A 21,434-nucleotide genomic window follows, 5' to 3' on the forward strand; every position below is an offset into this window, starting at 1 on the left:
TTATTTCAAGTCATGTGAGCATTGAGGGCAAAGCCAGTATTTGTTGCTCAACTCTAATCACCCAAATTAAAGGCAAGATTTTAACTACCTTTTCTCAATACAATGCGTGTACATTGCTCCAATATTTTTTTATAAATGCCTTTCTGTTAAAACCCCTAAAGCATTGCCCTGCTGTCTATTCCTTCCCTAGAATTAGGTAAAGAGTGCAGTTACAAACCTATATGATAGAATTTACAGTAGTATATTCCAGTCTTTTAGCCTTTTGGGAATGCAATATTTCTGTTATTACAAAGGGAACTGCAGAGTAAATGTTTGGTTAGAGTGATAGATTGGGAATTGGGATAAGTCATACAAAGGTCGCTTCAATTATTTGTTTCTTTAAGCAGTCTTTTGTGTTTTCTGATGTAGGAAGTTGAAAACCTGCATTGAAAGCTGCCAGAATACATTTTGAGGCAGAAAATCTATTCTTCCATAAAGTGATAGTTTCCCTCCTACTTGTTTGTTTTGATTAGGAAGCGTCCACAATCTGCAGCATGTTGGCGATCTCTATCTACATGTCCAAAGCTGTAGACCTGAACTAGGTATAACAAGATGTAGAGCTGGATGAACACAGCAGGTCAAGCAGCATCAGAGGAGCAGGAAAGCTGATGTTTCGGGTTTGGACCCTTCTTCAGAAAGGTCTAGACCCGAAACATCAGCCTTCCTGCTCCCCTGATGCTGCTTGGCCTGCTGTGTTCATCCAGCTCTATACCTTGTTATCTCAGATTTTCCAACATCGGCAGTTCCTACTATTCCTAGACCTGAACTAGGGCTGTCCCAGGATTGACCTAGAGGCTGAAATCTCAAAGAGTTGAAGATTCACCTCCAGGAGACTGTAGTAGGAAATGCGGGGTGGGGCTTGCGAGGTAGGGTAGCATGGGTTTTGATTCCTCCGCTGCCGCCATGTTGTTGATGTACTTGGGGATGGGCCTGGAGCAGGCATAACAGATCAGAACTAATTACTGAACAGTATACATGGAGCAGGGAGAGATCCCAGCAAGACTGTGTTGGAGTATGGCTTCATGCTGAGAATCATGTGCTCTAGCATCCATTGTACTGTTGACAAATGCTGCCTTACACTCACACTAGCACCAGGGCAGGCTGCTCTCAAGTTGTTGCATTTAAGACTTCATATAAACAGTTTGGATGAGAATAAAGGATGAGAATAAATCGATGGCATAGTGGACAGTGAAGAAGGTTATCTAAGGCTACAAAAAGGTCTTGATCAATTGGGCCAATGGGCTGAGGAATGGCAGATCTAGTTTAATTTGGATAAATGTGAGGTATTGCATTTTGGTAAAATAAACAAGGGCAGGACTTATACAATTAATGGTAGGGCCCTGGCTAGTGTTCTTGAACAGAGAGACCTAGGAGTTCAGCTACATAATTCTTTGAAATTTGCATCTGAGTTAGTCATGTGGTTAAGAGGGTGTTTAGCGTGCTTACCTTCATTGCTGAGACCTTTGTGTATAGGAGTTGGGACATCATGTCACAGTTGTACAGGATGTTGTGAGGCCTCTTCTGGAATACAATGTGCAGTGTTGCTCGACCTACTAGAGGAAGGATATTATTAAATTGGAGAGGGTTCAGAAAAGATTTACCAGGAGGTTGCTGGGAATGGAGGGTTTGCATTATAAAAATAGTTTGGAAAGGCTGGGGCATTTTTCACTGGAATGTAAGAGGTTGAGGGGTGACCTTATCAAGGTTTATAACATCATGAAGGGCATAGATAATGTGAATAGCAAAGGTCATTTTCCTAAGGTGAGGGAGTTCAAAACCAGGTGGCATATTTTTAAGCTGCTAAGAGAAAGTTTTTAAAAGGACATGAGGGGCAATGTTTTTACACAGAGACTGGTTCTGTGTGGAATGAAGTGCCAGAGGAAGTGGTGGATGTCTGTACAGTTACAATATTTAAAAGACATTTGGATAAGTACGTGAATGGGAAAATTTGGGAGGGATATGGGACAAACGCAGGCAAGTGGAGCTAGTTTAGTTTGGGAACATGGTCAGAATGGACTGGTTGGACCAAAGGGTCTGTTTCCATGCCGAGTGACTCTATGACTTTGAAAAGTTGTCACTCGTGAAAATTAATTGACCCTGCAGCACAGAGCAAAACATTGAAGGGGATATTGCATCCAACTCTCCAAGTCCATTATGGATATTTTTAAACAACCTGTTCAAATGTACGAGTCCATGCATCTGAAGCATATAGGACTTCTGTGGATGGACAATAAATGCTGTCCCAGCTAGCAACGCCCACATCCCATGAATGAATAAAAAAAACTTGAACCCACACTTTCCAACTCAAAAGCAGAGACATTACCACCATGCAACACAAATACAAACTATGTTGTATTCCTGCAGTTCCAGCTTCTTGTGCAACACTGGCATTGATTAGAATTGATTAATTAATTTCAATCTATCTTTAACAGAGCTACCTAGGCCTTCAGTTCTGGAATTCAGTTCATTAATTTCTCTACTTCTCTGTCCTGGTGCTCTTTATAAAGCTCGCTCACTCTCTGGTCATCTGTCTGACTTTCTCCTTGTGAAACTCAGTGTCAAATTAGGTTTTGGTAAAACCGCTATGAAACACATTGGGATTTGTTTGACTATGTTGAAGGTGTTTTGTAAATGCACATGAAACTAACTGCAAGAAGCCACCAGGCAGAGGGCTGCTAGGGTCAGAGCGTACAAATTCCTTTGTAAAGGTGTGTTTCAAGTTTCTATTGCACTTCTTTTCAGAGCGAATCAGCCGAAGATCTACAGCCAAAATGTAGTTCCTCATCTTCCTCGTCCTTCACACCGTTCATTGATCCCCGGCTCTTGCAGATCTCCCCTTGCAGTCCTCCAGGGGCACTCGGTATGTGAGCACATTTCGGAAACTAGCACTTTGGAATTTCGGCACTGATTTGTGCTTTATTCCCGATTCTTTTGTTTCCCGATTCAGCAGCCAATAAAACTGAGCCAGTCCGACGAGACAGTGCAAGAAAGGGATCCGTTGTCAATGTCAATCCGACCAACATACGACCACAGAGCGATACTCCAGAAATCCGCAAGTACAAGAAGAAATTTAATTCCGAGATATTATGTGCTGCATTATGGGGTGAGATATTGCTGAAAATTTTCTTACCTGAATGTAGCCAATGTTGCTATTTGTTGCTGATAAAGATTGTTAGAAAGGGGCCCATTCCAATAAATTGATGAAGAGTTAAAGTTCAAGAGAAGAGAAAGGACTTGCATTTGTCTACAACACGAGCTTATATTTATATAGCACCTTTACCTCAGAAAAGGAATCGAGAGTAGGCATTTTAAGTCATCGAGCCTGCCTCACCACTCAATAAGAATGTGTCTGACCTGATTGAGGCCTTAACATGCAGCTGTAGAAAATGAGAGTAGGACTAGGCTGCTCGAGCCTGTTCCTGTTTCTCCCCCCATATCCTTTGATCTCTTTAGCCCCAAGTGTTATACCCAGTTCCTTCTTGAAGTCGTACAATATTTTGGCCTCAACCACTTTCTGTGGTCTTGTATCCCACAAGTTCATCAGTCTCAAGGTGAAGAAATTTCTCCTCATCTCAGTCCCAAATGGCTTTCCTTAACTGCACTTTCATGTCTACTGCCCCTCCCCTCCAGAACGCTTGACTTCCTCATAAATCAAACATCTGTCTAGCTCCATCTTTAAAATGACACAACCTCCACTGCTCGCTATGTCTTCAAAATCCTTTGAGAGAAGACATTCCTCCTCATTTCAGTCATATATGGGAGAGGTCTTATTAAAAACTAGTTCTGGCTTTTCCCAGAAGAAGAAACATCCTCTCAGCATCTTTTTACAAATTCTTTCATGGGATATGAGCGTTGCTGGCTAGACCAGCATTTATTACCCATCCCTAATTATCCAGAGTAAAACACAGTGCTGTGGGTTTGGAGTCACATGTAGACCAAACCCGGTAAGGATGACAGATTTTCTTCCCTAAAGGACATATAGTGAACCAGATGGACCTTTACAATAATTGACAGTGATCCCTTGGTTGCCATCTGGTAGTTTTTGTTTTGTTCCACATCTTTTATTGAATTCAATATGTACCATCTGCCATCATGGGATTAAATCCATGTTTCCAGAAAATCAGATTGGATTTCTGGGTTACTAGTCCAGTGACAACCATGAGTTCTGCCATCTATACTTTCAAATTTCCCCAGAATTTGATTTATTTCAATATGATCACCTCTCATGCTTCTAAATCTCAATGAGTGTAGACCCAACCTATGCAACGTTTCTTCATAGGACAACTCCTTCAACTCAGGAATCAACCTTATATAAATTGCTATCATTGCAAGAATATCAATCCTTAAATAAACAGTACTACAAGTGTGGTCTTCCCAATGCCTGTACAGTTGAAGCAAGGCTACATCCCGTTGCAATAAAGGCCAGTATTCCATTTGCCTTCCTAATCCCTTCTACCACTGAAGGCAGATGGAGATAATAATTTTACTCCTGTTGTTAATCTGCTTATTTGTAAAAAAAAGTCTTCATATCACATGATAGTTAGCTGTAATAGATGTACATTGGATTCTTCAATACCACCTCTAGTTTCTTCAGTTATTATCTGGAAAGGAGGAATGGACAGAGTTCTGGGCCAGCATGGACAAGAGGGGCTGAATGACTCACTTCTGTGCTGTATCATTTCTACAGTTCTAAATGAATTGCTCATTTGGAGAGCCAGTACAGATCCAATGGGCTGCTTGGTCTCCTCACAAGCTGTAGCAATTTTGACCAAAAACATTCTGTGAAAAAGTGTCCTGTGAATTTCATATGAGGGAACAGACCTTGGCTTGGTGCTGAAGCTCCCAGGGTGTTTCACGTGGAGCAAATGCCCAGCCAAAATGTAGCCCCTGTTTTAACAACAATCCAGGGAAGACTTAGAGTGTTTGCATGTTCACAACCCAGGCCCTCACTGGGAATGCGTGTTCAATCAGCAGAGGCAAACTCCAGGTGACTCTGGGGCGAACCAAGGCCTCTACCAGTGAGAAAGTGCAGTATTTTCCCCTTCCATTGTCTTGGGCCTCTCCCAAGAAGCAACTTGCTAACCATAGAATAGAATCCCTACAGTGTGGAAACAGGTCCTTCGCCTAACAAGTCCACACTGATCCTCAGAGCAACCCATCCAGACCTATCCCTCTGTAACCCACCTGAACACTAGTAGGAACTGCAGATGCTGGAAAATCTGAGATAACAAGGTGTAGAGCTGGATGAACACAGCAGGCCAAGCAGCATCATAGGATCAGGAGCAGACAATTTAGCATGGCCAGTCCACCTAGCCTGCACATCTTTGGATTGTAGGAGGAAACCAGAGCACCCAGAGGGAACCCACGCAGACAGGGGGAGAATGTGCAAACTCCACACAGACAGTCACCCGAGGGTAGAATTGAACCTGGGCCCCTGGTGCTGTGAGGCAGCAGTGCTAACCACTGAGCCACCGTGCTGCCCATGGACATCTGTCCATGGCTCATCCACCTCTCCTTTAGACTTCCCATCATCATGGGCAGAGAACTCTGGAGATTTAGATGCATCTGGTTATAACTGTCCTGACTCACGCCAAGCCATGTTTACCCATCACCCCTGTGCTCATTGACCCTAAATTGGCTCTCAGCCCACCAAAAGTTTCATTATAAAATTTTCATTCTTTCCTCCAAATCTCTCCAGGTCTTCAATCCTCCCAATGTCTGTAATCTCCCTCTGCCTTACAACCTTCAGTTGTAGATTAAACACTTCCTCTCCAAACCGAACCCTACCTCCCCAACACTGCCTGACGCCCACCCCTCCTATAGCTGACAGGCACGTCTTTAGTGATTCAGGCCCAAGGCTCTGGAGTTCCTTCCCTAATTCCCTCGTTCTCTTCCCTGATTCTTTCCTTAAAGACATCACTCAAAACCCGACTGTTTGCAAATTGATTACCTGTTCCATTGTCTGCTTCTCTTACTTGGTGTCAAACTTAATACATTCTTTTTGGAGCACCAAGTTGGGAACGCTATGTCACATTGAAGGCAGCATGGAAACCCAAGTAGTTGCTACTGTAATGGTTACTCCCCTCTCAATAGAGCTAAATTGTCACACCGCAGAAGGGATGCAGTTGATCCAAATCCAAAAGAATCATTTCATCCAATACAGTGTAGAGCTGGAGGAAAGCAGCAGGTCAGGCAGCATCAGAAGAGCAGGAAAGTCGATGTTTACGGTCGGGACCAGGGTCCCAACCGGAAACATCGACTATCCTGCTCCTCTGATCCTGCCTGACCTGCTGCGTCCCTCCAGCTCCACATTGTATTGACTCTGACTCCAGCATCTGCAGTTCTTGCTATCTCCGAATCACTTCATCCGTTTGGTAGTGGCTGGAGGCTATGCATTTAGAATATATATTATACATGTGTAATTATGCGAACGCCATCGCCTAGACCTCATTACTTCTGCAGCCAGTCTGATATGTTCTGCACTCTCTGAGATTTTCACTGTGACAGTATAAACAACCAGAAGTTATATTTGGAGCCAGAACTGCCTCAGGAGCAAGTCTAGGCCCAGGCATTGAACCTTTCCAGAATGTCAGAGATGCTCCATCACCAATGATGCGTAAAATGATTGTATTTTACAGCTCAGAGGCAGCGGTCACTCCCCTCATGATTCTCGAAAAGAGTAATACACTTAGTCACATTTCCTTGTGCTTTCCATGTGCCCTTTATTCAATGGTTTTCTTCAATCATTTTTCCATTTCCCTCGAAAGCTACTTTGAATTTTACTTAACCTATTATTTCAGGTTGGGGGATTTTATGGGCTAGATGCTGCATTTGTTTCCTCTTGTGGGGGAAGGTAGAGCTTGGGGGTATAGTTTCAAACGAAGGAGTTTGAGAAACGATTTCTTCCCTAAAGGTTCACAAAGTGTCAGAGGCTGAGGGGTGACTTTCTAGAGGTTTATAAAATCATGAGGGGCATGGATAAAGTAAATAGCCAAGGTCTTTTTCCCCAGGGCAGGGGAAACCAAAAATAGAGGGCATAGGTTTAAGGTGGGAGGGGCAAGATTTAAAAGGGACCTAAGGAGTACTCTCATGCAGAGGGTGATGTGTGTGTGGAATGAGCTGCCAGAGGAAGTGATGGAGGCTGGTAAAATTACCACATTCAAAAGGCACCTGGATGGGTATATGAATAGGAAGGGTATAGGGGGATATGGGCCAAATGCTGACAAAGGGGACTAGATTAATTAAGGATATCTGGTCAGCATGGATGAGTCGGACTGAAGAGCCTCTTTCCGTACTGTACAATTCTATGACTCTGAATCTTTAGAGTTCTCTTCCACAGAAAGCAGCAGAAATGGCATCGTAGCTAGATTGAAGGATTGGATGTATATTTGAATGGTGGAGGGATCGAGGTAGTGGTAGAAGGGGTTGGGGGAACGTGGCATTGGAAAACATTGGATTTGAGGCCAAGATCATCTCTGCCATGATTTTAATGAATGGTGGGCTGGGCTGGAGGGAATGAGTGATCTAGTCCTGTTCCTGTTTCTTGGATTGTCGTGATTTTTCCTGCCTACGTTCACTACATACTTTTCAGTAATTCCAGAGAGAAAGTAAAACCATTTCCTCAACTTAATCATTCGTCACAGAGTTTTTATTTATTTAGCAAATCCTGGGAGCCAAGTGATAGCCTCCTTATTTGCTAAGTTTCAGGCTATTAATTAGCCATTGAGTCTGGAGAGGGGCCACTCTTCAATAATGGGCAGCATTATTTGTGTCTTTTCACAAGTACAGAAAGGGGCTTGTACTGAAGTGCATCGTTTCTGGTGAACGTAACAAGTACTACTGAACGATTTGAAGAGGATTAAGAAGGTCTCTTCATATCAGCAATATTCCTTGCTCAAATCACCAAGAATGGACCCTTATCTCAGATGCTTTTTGTAAGATCTTGCTGTGCACAGATACGCTGCCACATGTGCCCTCATAACGTTGCATTGGATCCTTAAATATTTTTAAGGCAGTGGAAGATCGATTACCAAAGGGACGAGAAATGATCAGGAGTATGCAGGAATGTAGAGTTGAAGTTAAAGCCAGGTCAACCGTGATCTTACTGAATGACAGAGCAAGCTGAAAGGGCCGAGTGGCCTATTATGTTGTATCACTTCATATTTCATGATGCAAAGAACATTGGCAAAGCCAATATAAATCCAAATTCTCTGTTTCACTACCTGAGCAGAGGAAGATGGAATGTTCTTTTGTCAAACTGGTAATTTTTATTGGTAATCACCCTCTCCACAAACAATTCGATGTGTTCAAGATTTATTGATGAAAGAAAGGTGTAAATTGCTGTAGAGGTTACTCATTTTCTCAAAACCTATTTCGATCTTTTCAGGTGTCAATCTGCTGGTAGGCACAGAGAATGGGCTCTGGTTATTGGACAGGAGTGGACAAGGCAAAGTTTACTCACTCATTACTCGAAGGCGTTTCCAACAAATGGACGTATTGGAAGGACTGAACGTACTTATTACAATATCAGGTTGGAAATATTTTCATACTTAATGCCTGTTTTATGGTTGGGGAATTAAGTCCTGAAAAAACACCGAATCTTTTCTTTTAAATGAAATGTTAAATTTAGACCCCGCCTCTCTCTCAGGTAGTCAGAAAATAAGCCACAGTAATATTTGAGGAAAAGCAACAAATTTGCCCAAAACATCTTGATCAATATTAAGCCCTAAGAAAGCAGATTATGCTGATCGTTATCTATTTGTCTTTTGTGGAATTTGCCCTGTGCAAGTGGCCTGTTGTGTTTCCCGCATTACAATAATGACCACACTTCCATCATATTTCGTTCCTATCTGCGAAGGGTGCCATATAAATGCAAGCCTTTCTTTGTAAGAACATATGGCAATCAGAAACAGGAGCAACAGGAAGCCATTCAGCCCTTCAAGTCTGCTGTGCCATTCGGTAAGACCATAGCTGATTGTGCTGCTCATAACTCTCTTTGTCAATAATTCTAGTCTTGAATGCATTCAAAGCCTTGGATTCCATTATGTTCGAGAGAAGAGAATTCTAAACACTGACAATCCTTGGAGAAAATACATTCCTCCTCATTGCCATCTTAAACAGAAGATTGCATGTTGTGAAACAGCACCTTTAGTTCCAGAATTTCTCTTGAGAGAAAATTTCTTCTCAGCAGCCACCGTGTCAGAGTTTCTTACAGCACCCATAGTACAACCATGACTTCAATTTGGTTTACCTTCCACTGTACAATGTTGGGCTTCATCGCTCACTCTTGTGTTTTTCAGCACATCTACCTTGACTTTTATTAAGTCAGAAGTCACACAAAACCTGTTGGACTATAATCTGGTTTTGTGTGACTTCTGACTTTGTCCACTCCCTTCCAACACCAGCACCTCCATATCTTGACTTTTATTGTAATTCCCATCTCCTCGTAATGCCCATTCGCCACAGTTTAGGATCATCTGCAAATTTTGTGTTGCATGTTGCTGAAACTAAAAACATTGATGCAAATGAGGAATAATCGGGGATCTTGACACTTTGACCTAAAGGACTTGGTTCAGTATCTCCCACTTTCATCACTTCCCCCCAAACCCCAAACACAAACATCACCCTCCTAACAAGATCCAGTTGTTACCTTGTTCTTCAGGTCAATTTCTTATCCACATCCAGGTTTCATCCCTTACTTCCAGTTTCAAGAGCAACCTAAATGAGGGACTTTTCCGAAGCACCCTGTGAAAATTTCAGTAGACCACATTGTGTGGTTTTCAGCTGAGAACACAGAATGTTACTTCCTCTTAAAATTAAGGAAGTTGACCCAGTGGGAACTTCTCATTCTCATACAGTGTTAGCTGTCCTTGAACAAATCCTTACCTCACTGATGCATATCATCTGCAGAAACTTGATCCACTCATTGCTCAATAATTAGTGAAAGATCAATATTGTTTCCTGTATTATATTTACGTTGTTCCACATGGATGCTGCATAACCTGTTGTGGTCTCTAGCACTTTTTTGTTTTAAGCATCTATTGAACCTAAATCTTGATGATATCAAAGTTTAAGTCAACTTGACTTACTTCCACTAATACAGAACTTGTTACCATGGACATCTCTAGTGATTGCTTTCTGGAGGTCATCATTAAAGTGTATTAGATAATTCCTCGACATCAATTAACTTCCCCAATGGAATCCTCTCTGAGCATCTTCTTGGAGTTCACAAGCTGGAACAACTGAGTGCTATTGCATTGGCATCTTCAACCATCTTCATTTCCAGTTGCCACTTTGTCTCTCTGACCATCTTTTTCCTATGTCTTTGAAATATCCTGTGCTGTTCCCTTGTCCTTCTCTCTGTTTGATGCAGTTAATTTATTCTCCCTATTTATCCTAGGATTGATCTACTCAGTCAGGGTCGTGTATTTGAATTGTTGTTGACTTTAGCTGTGCATTCTGAATGGAGGCATAAATAAATCATTTTCCTCTCTGGTTTTTTCTCGATGCTTGTACACTGGTAGTTGGCCTGTTTCAAATGTTTGGTCCTCAGTCGCATTGAATTCCAAATCATTCGGAACGTAATTGTGTGGTAATCACAATTGCCCAAGGACATCACCAATTCCATTTTCTGTACGCTGTCAGGGTCATTTACCATTAAAAGACATGAGCTGAAATTTGCTTCCTGTGGTTTCTACAATGCATAGGGCTATGAAGCAATCATGCATTGCTTTTACCTTTTTTCTATTGAGTGGCACAGTGGCTAGTACTGCTGCCTTACAGTACGTGGGGGTCAGGTTCAGTTCCAGCCTCAAGTGTGTAGAGTCTGCACATTCTCCCTGTGTCTGTGTGGGTTTCCTCCGGGTGCTCTGGTTTCCTCCCACAGTCCAAAGATGTGCAGGTTAGGGGGATTGACCATGCTAAATTGCCCATAGTGTCCAGGATGTGCAGGCTAGGTGGGTTAGCCATGGGAAATGCAGGGATAGGGTGGGATGCTCTTCAGCAATTTGGTGCAGACTTGATGGGCTGAATGGCTTCTATCTGTACTGTAGGCATTCTAATGATAACTCTAAGCCAATTGAGCAAACTTATTTTACGTTGGGTTGGTTACAATCCTACAGCGCCATAGCCTTTCTGTTTCTCCCTTCCCTCAATATCACTTCACAAGGCTGTTGTGCCTTCCAATCAAGGTAAACCTGAAGTGCAGTACTGAGCAAATGCTCATGTTTTCAGATGAGGCACCAAACCAAGGCCCAATCTACACATCACATCCTGTGGGCACTGTTTTGAGGTGTCCTGGTCATTTTTTATCCTTCAATAAATATGGCATAAACAGAGAATCTGATCATTATCCCATTGTGGTTTGTGGGATGTTGCTGTGCTTACATTATCTGCCAACTTTCCTATGCTACACCTGTGGCTGCATTCCAAAGTTCTTATTTGGCCGTAAAGCACTTTGAGATGTCTGTCATTGCAAAAAGTGCAGTTTTAGTTCAGGTCTTTCAAATCTTTTGAGTTAATTATTCTGAACTGATAGACTGTGACAAAACCCTTGTGTTATTTTTAGTTTCCTTCCTGTTGGGTACTATTGCCTTCACGGGCCACTTCCTTTACCTCCCAGCTGTCTCTGAAATACTCAATGCCACTCTCGCTTTACATTTCTCGTCCAATCTCACTGAACAGGCACTGCCTCTAAATGTTGTATTGTCACCACCTACTGGGGTAATCATGGACCTGTAAGTCCGGTGATATCATCATGCATCATTGCACTCATGCACACTCCAATTCAAGACTTCCTCTACAAACACATCTCAGAGTCAAGTTTATGCAATTGAAAAAAAGTGTCTCGTCCCTTTACTTTCGAAGTTCAAGTGTACCAAAAAAGGAAAATATTCGCAGGGAGTCATTAGCTAACTTATTTAAAGAGCTAAACAGCCTCTTTACGTGTCCTCTGTTTGACAGGAACGGGACATTTGGCCCATCAAACCTGCCCTATCATTCAGTATGCGCATGGCTAATTGAACACTTCAATGCCTATTATCCACTCCATCCCCATAGCCCTATACACCACTGATTATTGAAAATCTGTCAATATCTGCTTAAAACATACTCAAACTCTAAGCTTCCGCAGCCTTTGAAGGTAGACCATTCCAAAGATTCAGAAGCCTCTGATTAAAATTATTTCTGTACATCTCGGTCCTAAGTGGCATCCCCCTTATGTTAAAAATGTGCCGTTGGCTTGAGATTCCCCAACCAGAGTAACCATCTTACCTGCATCTACTCTGTCTATCCCTGTAAGAATTCTGAAAGTTTTAATGAAATCACTTCTCATTTTCTTTGAAATTGCAGAGAATGCGGGCCCAACTTGCCTAATCTGTCTTCAAAGGGCAGTCCTGCCATTCCTGGGAATAAATCTGGTGAATGTTTGTTGCGCTTGGTCTATGGCAATAATATTTTTCCTGAAATAAGCAGAAAAAATTGCACATAGTACTCAAGGCACGGTCTAACAAAGTTTCTAAGTGATTGAAGTAAGACTTCATTACTCCTGAACGCAAATCCTCTTACAGTTAAGGCTAACATTCCATTCACATCTTCATCGGAATCTTCAGTGACTTTCTGACATGGACACCTAGTTCCCTTAGTACATCTACACTTTCTAACCTCCTACCATTTAAGAAATGCTCTGCACGTCTGTTCTTCTGACCAAAGTGGATAACCTCACATTCTGCCACATTATATTTGATCTGCCATGTTCTTGCCCGAGCATTATGCCTGTCCATTCATTGGCCATTTGGGGCCAAATTGGTGACAATGCTGGGATCTTACCAAACCTGGCACCCCCAAGCAGCATGCCGTGGAGCCTATAAAGCCTCCTTTACTTCTCTCCCTGTCCCTCAGAGATGCTCCTGCAATGGGGTTACAGCGATGTCCACTAGGCAGGCCACAGAGAAGGTCCCACTCCACAATAGCGGCCTGGCCTGGCATGGCAGCCATGACCACAAATAGTAAGTTCACATGGCCTATGAGAGAGCTTCCATTGCAAGGTACTCTTACACTTTCTGGGCAGCAAAACCCCACCCCAGAACTTTCCGGGACCGTGCTGCACACCCTCTCACCTTTCGATAAGATCAGTTTTGGCCTGAACTCGATTTCCATACCAAGGGACACAAGACCAGTTCAGACCAGTTCTGTCATTTCCTTCTGCTTCATCCTTCAGGCAGGAGACATCATTAGTGGTGTCTTTTGATCTCAGCTTCAGAAACTTTTACAACATATTAAGATTCTGCACTGTGATCCCAAACGTTCCCACTATTTTATTTCCATACATTAATTTCCTACTCAACTTGGGATAATATTCATTTTTCTAGCAATTCATTTGGCTTCAGATCTCTTCTTATGTGCTGTCTCTCCTTCCCCTCCTCTCTATGCCCTGAAGCTTGCATACATGGTCTATGATACTTGCCTCTGTACTCATTTCATGCTTCCTGCTGGACTATGCTGGAGCTGCCTTTTCAAGGCAGTCCTTCTTATCCCGGAGACAATGTTAGCTACGAAAGGAAGTACCATCATTATAGTTACAGCATTTTATTGGTCACCTGCCTAACTGGTTAACTCATCTGGTAACCATCTTTCCTTTGGGTTCAACACTTGCAGAGAAAATTTTCCTTTCCTTCAATTGTGTGCCTACTTTAGTTATCCCAATCTTCTTCCCTACATTACAACGATGAATATAATTCACACGCACTTTACTGCATAACGTTACAGGATAGTCTGACAGATACGTGGTCGACTTTCTCACTGATTTCTCCTTCAAATCCCTTCATAGTTACTTGATATTTTCTGCCTCCCTTGGTCACTGCACAACAAACAGTGTTCCTTTTAAGTTATTTCATTAGTTTACTTCCCTCAAGTTTGAGCCTCTTCCTTTCTTTCCCCTCCGTCCATCTGACTGGTCCTTGCCTGGAGCCATTCCCAAACATTTGCTTCTGAGGACCTTTCCAGAGGGAAAAGCCAGTTTAAAAAAAATAGCAATAGTTGGAAATAAATGTACTGGTCATCCTGGGACTTCATTTGTAGTTTACAAGGTGAGTTTTTGATTTTGCTAATCAAACTCCCTTGGAGGGCCTTATCTAAAACCTTCTAAAAATCCAACTACTCCATGTCCATAGACTCCCTTAATCAATTTTGTGAGTAACACCGTCAAAAAACTCCCAAGTTTGTGAAATCACTGAATCCCTACAATGTGGGAGCAGGCCATTTGGCTCATAGAGTCCATACTGACCCTCTGAAGAGCATCCCACTCAGACCCACTCCCCTACCCAATCCCTGTAGCCCTGCTTTTCCCAGGCTAACCCACCTAGCCTGCACCTCCCTGGACACTATGCGACAATTTAGCATGGCCAATTCACCTAAGCTGCGCATCTTTGGACTGTGGGAGGAAACTGGAGTACCCTGAGGCATCTGACGCAGACACGGGGAGAATATGCAAACACCACACAGACATACGCCCGAGGCTGGGTCCCTGGCACCATGAGGCAGCAGCACTAACCACCAAGCCACTGTATTGCCCCTGGTTTTCCATTCGCAAATTCATGCTGAACATGTCCAATCAGATCATTTTGATCCAAGTGCCAATTTATCGTGTCCTTTCTGGCAGTTTTTAGCATTTTCCCTCCTCCTGATGTAAGGCTGACAAGTCTGTAGTTCCCCTGCTTTCAGTCTTGCTCCTTTCCTGAATACAAGGGTTTGACCATTGAGTCTTGTTCACCAATTTGACTGTTTTTTTCTATCAGTGTTGCTGATGCTTACTCTTCTTCTGAGCAGAAAGTGCCAAATGATGGATATATGAACGGAAAATGCTGCAAATATTCGGGCAGCATCTGTGGAGAGAGAGAAACAGAGTTAAACCTGATGGCCTTGCGTTAGAATAGGAATAAGCTAGAGACATGACAGAATTGAAATAAGACCAGAGGCAAGAAACCAGGGGAGGGAAGGAGAGGAAAGAACCAAAACCTGTCTTGAGAAGGATAAAGCAGTAACACTTGGATATGGTATACACTGCAGGAAGTTCCAATTTTTTTAGGTATACAGGACACATTCAAAATAGTTGCATCATCTCTAAATGAGTGTCAGGATAGCCGAGTGGTCTAAGGTGCCAGACTCAAGGAGTAAAGTCCTTCCCCAGAAAGCTGGGTGTTCTGGTCTCCAACTTGAGGCGTGGCTTCAAATCCTACTTCTGACACACTTTTGTGAGGTCCCCAGTGGTACAGTGGTTAGCATTTTTGCCTGTGGGAGACCAGGGTTCATCTGCTTGAGTGGACCCAAGTATTCTGGGCAGCACAGTGGCTCAGTGGTTAGCACTGCTGCCTCACAGCGCCAGGGACCTGGGTTTGATTCCAGCTTTGGGCGACTGTCTGTGTGGAGTTTGCATATTCTCCCCGTGTTTGCGTGGGTTTCCTCATTACAAAGATGTGCAGCCTAGGTGGATTGGCCATGCTAAGTTGCTTATAGTGTCCAGGGAAGTTTCGGTTAGGTGGGTTAGACGTGGAAAATTAGGGGAATGGGTCTGGGTGGGATGCTGTTTGGAGGGGCAGTGTGGACTTGTTAGGCCAAAGGGCCTGTTTCCACACCGTAGTGATTCTGTGATCTTAACACAAATTTCACTGTTTTTTTGCTTCAGTGAACAGCAGGAGAGAGCAAACCAATAGCAGATTGACTCCCTGCACCTGTTTTCTTAAAAAGAAATGGGGGCATAGATAACAATGTGAAATAAGTACTAAGTAAAAGACGTGAGATTGGCTCTTCCAAGGAGTGACAATCACAGTTGGATTCTCACTCTGCTCATTTTATTTTCACCTCAGTGCAGAGAGCCACTTTTCCCAGCTGGGAATTCCAAGCCTGGCTCCTTCGGCATTGCGGAATGTAGCGCAAATCGACAAAGTTCCCCCAACATGCAGGATAGCAGAGAGATGTCAAACCACAGCCCTGTTTGTAACAGTCACTGGGGTGTGTGGTGAGGTTTAACTATCCAGCTGCACATTTGACAGCTGCTCTGAAAGTTTAACTATGCCAAGTAAATGTGGGATTGTTTAAAGGGTTACGATGTTAGGTAGGTGGGGTGCTACATTGCCAGGAAAATAGGGAATCACATTGCGAATGAAGTAGGGTGCCAGGTAAATAGGGTATCACATTGCTAGTGAAGTAGGGTGCCAGGTAAATAGGGTATCTCATTGCTTGTGAAGTAGGGTGCCAGGTAAATAGGGTATCACATTGCTAGTGAAGTAGGGTGCCAGGTAAATAGGGTATCACATTGCTAATGAAGTAGGGTTCAAGGTAAATAGGATATCACATTGCTAGTGAAGTAAGGTGCCAGGTAAATAGGGTATCACATTGCTAGTGAAGTAGGGTGCCAGGTAAATAGGGTATCACATTGCTCGTGAAGTAGGATGTCAGTTGGGTAGGCTATCACATTGCCAGTAAAGTAGGGATCTAGGTGGGTAGGGTGCCAGTGTCCAAGCACACCTATGGTGGTTACAAAAGGTTCCATCCTTAGCACAATATGATACTAATTGGGAGAACTCACTACATCCTAAATTCAAACTTGAGAGAAACATTGAGCTAAATGCTGCCATTTCTGCTGTATCTATTCTAAACCCCCTTTTTAAAAATGCTTTCTTTCAGTTTTGTTACAAGAGCATGCTTCCAAGAATTACTTCGCACAATTAGCTGGGCTAAATTTTAATGAGAATCTCTCGCCATGTGCGCCCTAACATCCAAACCTATGGCAACTGCCTTTTCAAACTTAGAATTAACAGAGTTTGCTGTCTCGAATGTGTCTATTATTGTGTCTTGGCAATATCTTGGCATCACTTAAACCTTTCTGGATGGAATTCCTTTTAATATAAACTGTCATTCTGAAGTAAATTTGCTTAAAATTTGAAAGTTAAATGTTAAAGAAATGTCCAGGAAATACTGAGATAACAAGGTGTAGAGCTGGATGAACACAGCAGGCCAAGCAGATTCTCAGATTCTCCAGCATCAGCAGTTCCTACTATCTCCAGAAAATGCTGTTGTTCGGTTTCCTCCATGCCACCAGTTTGTATCAGGCCATATGTGTAATGTTGCACTGTGACCAGCTGGTGGGGCTACAAACCACAGGCTCAGCATCACAGTGCCACTCAGAGGCTGCTTAAAGACCACAGCAAAGAAAATATCAAATTTTGTCCACAAAGACCCGCCAATGTGTCATGGCTTTTGCCTTCAGGAGGTCATTTGGAACTGTTGTGGCAATACTCCTGTAACATAAGAATTAGACGTGGGCTGCATTGGGCTACAAGATTTATGGTTCAGTGGTTAGCACTGCTGTCTCACAGTGCCAGGGACCCAGGTTCAATTCCACCCCCTTGGGCGACTGTCTGTGTGGAGTTTGCACATTCTCCCTGTGTCTGCGTGGGTTTCCTCCAGGTACTCCTAGATATCCCTCCAGGGATGCCTAGATTAGGTGGGTTACAGGGGGATGGGTCTGGGTGGCATGCTCTGAGGGTCGGTGTGGACTTATTGGGCCGAAGGGCCTGTTTCCACACTGTAGGGATTCTATGATTTTAAAAATCTATTACAGCTCATGCTATATGCATGTATTAAAGTCATTAGTACTTCAAAGGCTGGGCTAATATTATGCAATTCATTTACAAGCTGTAGTATATTTCCTCCAGCGTGTCATGCCTCAAGCCCCCAATGTCAATATCCTGGGGTTACCATTTATCAGAAACTGAACTGGACAAGCTGTGGGCTATACGAGCAGGCTTGGAATCTTGCAGTGAGTAACTCACCTCCTGACTCCCAAAGCCTGCCCGCTATCTACAAGGCACAAGTTAGGACTGTGTTGGAATACTCCCCACTTACTTGGATGGGTGTAGCTACAATAATCAGGAGCTACAATAATCATCCAAGACAAAGCTGCCGGTTTGATTGGCACCACATCCACAAACTTTCTCTCCCTTCACCAGCAATGCTCAGTAGCAGTAGTGTGTACTATCTATAAGATGCACTGCAGAAATTCACCAAGGCTCCTTAGACACCACTTCCATGTAGAAGGACAGGGCAGCAGGAACACCACCACTTGCAAGTTCCCCTCAACTCACCATCACTTGGAAATATTATTGCCATTCCTACTCTGTTGCTGTGTCAAAATTGTGGAATTTCCTCCTTAACAGCATTGTGGGTCTATCTGCAGCAAACGGACTACAGCAGTTCAAGAAAGCAGCTCACCACTAGCTTCTCAAGTGCAGCTAATGATAGCCCAGTCAGTGACGACCACATCCCATGAATTAATGTGAAAAAAGATTGGCCCCAGTTAAAAGCCATAACCTTTTACCCTCAGGTCATGTGCAGTTAAATGCTTTATTGCTCTGTGATGATATTATGACCATATTTCTTAAAGATATGCTGCATGGCAGCTCATAGGAATAACACAACAGCATACGGTAATTTAAATAGAATACGAAACAGAAATTGCTGGCGAAACTCAGCAGGTCAGGCAGCATCTGTGGAGAGGAAGCAGAGTTAATATAAAGCATACAATAATTAATGTCCATCCTTTACAGAGTATTATAATGACCAATTGTCTCTCTCTAATGAGAGAGCAGCTCTATGGTCCAGTAGGACTATGGCAACAACTTTATATTGTGGTTGCTGCCACTTTGAAATCAGTCTTAACTGTGGAGCAGTTGCTAGTCACCGCGCTAACATAGCAAAGATGAAAGGAATCCCTGCAAGTGAATTTGATTTTGTTGGTTGAGATGAGAATGAGTTTTGCAGTTCTCTTAGGTTTGCATTTTAACTCAAACCACAATTGTAATTAAAAGGATTTGAAGATGGATCACTGGACCCTATACATCAACTGTGCTTTCTCTCCACAGATGCTGCCGGGTGTGCTGAGTTTTTCCAGTAATTACTGTTTTCAAAGGCTTTAGGGATCACATCCCCTTTTCTACCTGTCATTGGTACCAACATAGCCCATGATTGTTGACTATTCACACATTCACCTCAAGTTGCTCCTCAGCGATACCTTTGACTCTAGCACTGAATTCACATCATAGAATCCCTATAGTGCGGAAAGAGGCTATTTGGCCCATTGAATTTGCACCAATCCTCTGAACAGCATACCTCCCAGGCCCTCACCCTTTCCCCGTAATGCACCCTTTACCATAGCCAGTCCACCTAACCTGCACATCTTTGGACTGTGGGAGGAAACCAAAGCACCCAGAGGAAACCCACGCCGACACAGGGGAGAATATACAAACTTCACACCAGCTGTCACCCAAGTCTGAATTGATCCTGGGTCTCCCAATACCATCAAGGCAGCAGTGCTAACCACTGTGCCTCCCACGTTGCCAAATGCAGAACAGCAAAATCATAATTTTAATCTGTGATTGCAGAGCAGCTTAACTAGGTAAATGTGAAGACCATAGCTTTTCGGTTGGATATTATTTCTGATCCTGACACTATCAAATTACAGGCTTAAGTGATATTGGAACTGAGATTACAAGATTGGATGCTGATTTAAAACAGTATGAATATGCTGTTTGCCTGTGCAATGCACTGAAACTGTTAGTCAATCATTTAATACTCAATAGATAGTTGAAAGCCAATGAACAGACCTAAGTGGATGCCTTATCTCTGTTTATTTTACTATCTGCTGTATTTACCCTGAAGTGTGGTTTGCTCAGCACCCCACTGTGAGGTTTTATGACTTTGGATTAGTGTCCCAGTTTCTGAGCCAGAAACTCTAGGTTTAAGTGCCACCGAAGCACTTGGTAGTCGAGGAAAGTGTTGAGCATCATTTGCAAATCCTTCCAGCACACAAGCTGTAAGAGTGGAAGAGATTCCTGATGAGCCATGTGATGGGAAGAACTTTGAAGCCTCTGCTGACCCCATTCGTAGTTCCAGATTACAGTTTGCATGTGAAAGCAGGAGCTGTCACACTGACGTAGACTTCCTGAGTGAACTGAAAGACATTACCACCATTACTGCCATATAAATTGTGCCATCTGTATCTCAATTTTCTGACATACAGCACGGAATCGGACTCTTCAGTTAAACTCATCCATGCTGACCAAGTTTAAACTAAACTAGTCTTATTTGCCTGTGTCTAGCCCATATCCCTCTAAACCTTTACTATTCATCTACCTGTCCAATTGTCTTTTTAAACATTGTAACTGTACCTGCATCTGCCAGTTCCTCTGGCAGTTCATTTCACAAACGAACAGCCCTCTGTGTGAAAAAGTTGCCCCTAAGGTCCCTTTTAAATCTTTCTGCTCTCACCATAAAAATATACCTCCTTGTTTTGAACTCACTCATCCCAGGGAAAAGACCCTTGCTATTCACCTTATCTATGCCCCTTATGATCTCATAAAACATTATAAGGTCACCCCTCGACTTCTTACACTCCAGTGGTAAAAGTCCCAGCCTATCCATCCTATTTTTATAACTCAAACCCTCAATTCCCAGCAACATCCTGTTAAATCTTTTCTGAACCCTCTCCAAGTTAATATTAACCCCCCTATGACAGGGTGACCAGAACTGTACACAGTATTCCAAAAGCAGCCTCATAAATGTCCTGTATAACATCAACGTGATGTCCCAACTCCTTTACTCACTGGTCCAAGCAATGAAAGCATGCATGCTAAACACCTTCTTAATCACCCTGTCAAAGAGTTATGTATAAAAACACTACCCAGGGCCCTACCATTAATTCTCTAAGTCCTGCCCTTGTTTGTTTTACCAAAATGCAATACCTCGTATTTGTCCAAATTAAACTCCATCTGCCACTCCTCAGCCCGTTGGCCCAATGATGAAGATCATTTTGTAATCTTAGATAACCTTCTTCACTGTGAACTATACCACCAGTTTCGGTGTCATCTGCAAACTTATTAACCATGCCCCCTAAATTCTCATCCAAATTATTTATATAAATTACAAACAAAAGTGGACCCAGCACCGATCCCTGTTCAACATCAATGGTCACGGGACTCCCAAAATGAAAAAAATAACCCTCCACCACCACCCTCTGTTTCATCCCATCAAGCCAATGTTGTTGACTCCTCGTTCTGAAAGGTCTGGATTCATGATCACTGCAGCACACAGGAGCAAGTTCAAAAGAAATTCTGGAGGTTCTGCCAGAAATACAGAGTTAAAAGATGTTCAGTAAGCCTTCCGTGATAATCACTGTTTAACGCATAAAGAAATCAGTCACTTCCCTTCACCTGCATTTGCCCACCGATGCACAAGCAGTGGGCTTTTGGCAACAAATCCCCTTTGGAATGTATCAGAGATAGTAGGAACTGCAGATGCTGGAGAATCTGAGATAACAAGGTGTAGAACTGGATGAACACAGC

The 21,434-nt window shown here is 43.0% G+C and overlaps 1 protein-coding gene across 2 annotated transcripts in view; it reads left to right on the forward strand.

Moving 5' to 3' along the window:
- Window positions 1-21,434, forward strand: part of si:zfos-2326c3.2 (mitogen-activated protein kinase kinase kinase kinase 4) — a 254,941-nt gene that overhangs the window by 186,717 nt on the left and 46,790 nt on the right. For both annotated transcript variants that reach the window (XM_048605155.1, XM_048605156.1), the window contains 3 exons: window positions 2,782-2,899; window positions 2,987-3,142; window positions 8,426-8,569. In XM_048605155.1, coding sequence (XP_048461112.1) covers window positions 2,782-2,899; window positions 2,987-3,142; window positions 8,426-8,569 — 418 coding nt within the window. The remainder of the gene's footprint in view (window positions 1-2,781; window positions 2,900-2,986; window positions 3,143-8,425; window positions 8,570-21,434) is intronic.

Source organism: Rhincodon typus, chromosome 14 (assembly GCF_021869965.1).
Source record: "Rhincodon typus isolate 14 chromosome 14, sRhiTyp1.1, whole genome shotgun sequence".
Classification (NCBI taxonomy): domain Eukaryota; kingdom Metazoa; phylum Chordata; class Chondrichthyes; order Orectolobiformes; family Rhincodontidae; genus Rhincodon; species Rhincodon typus.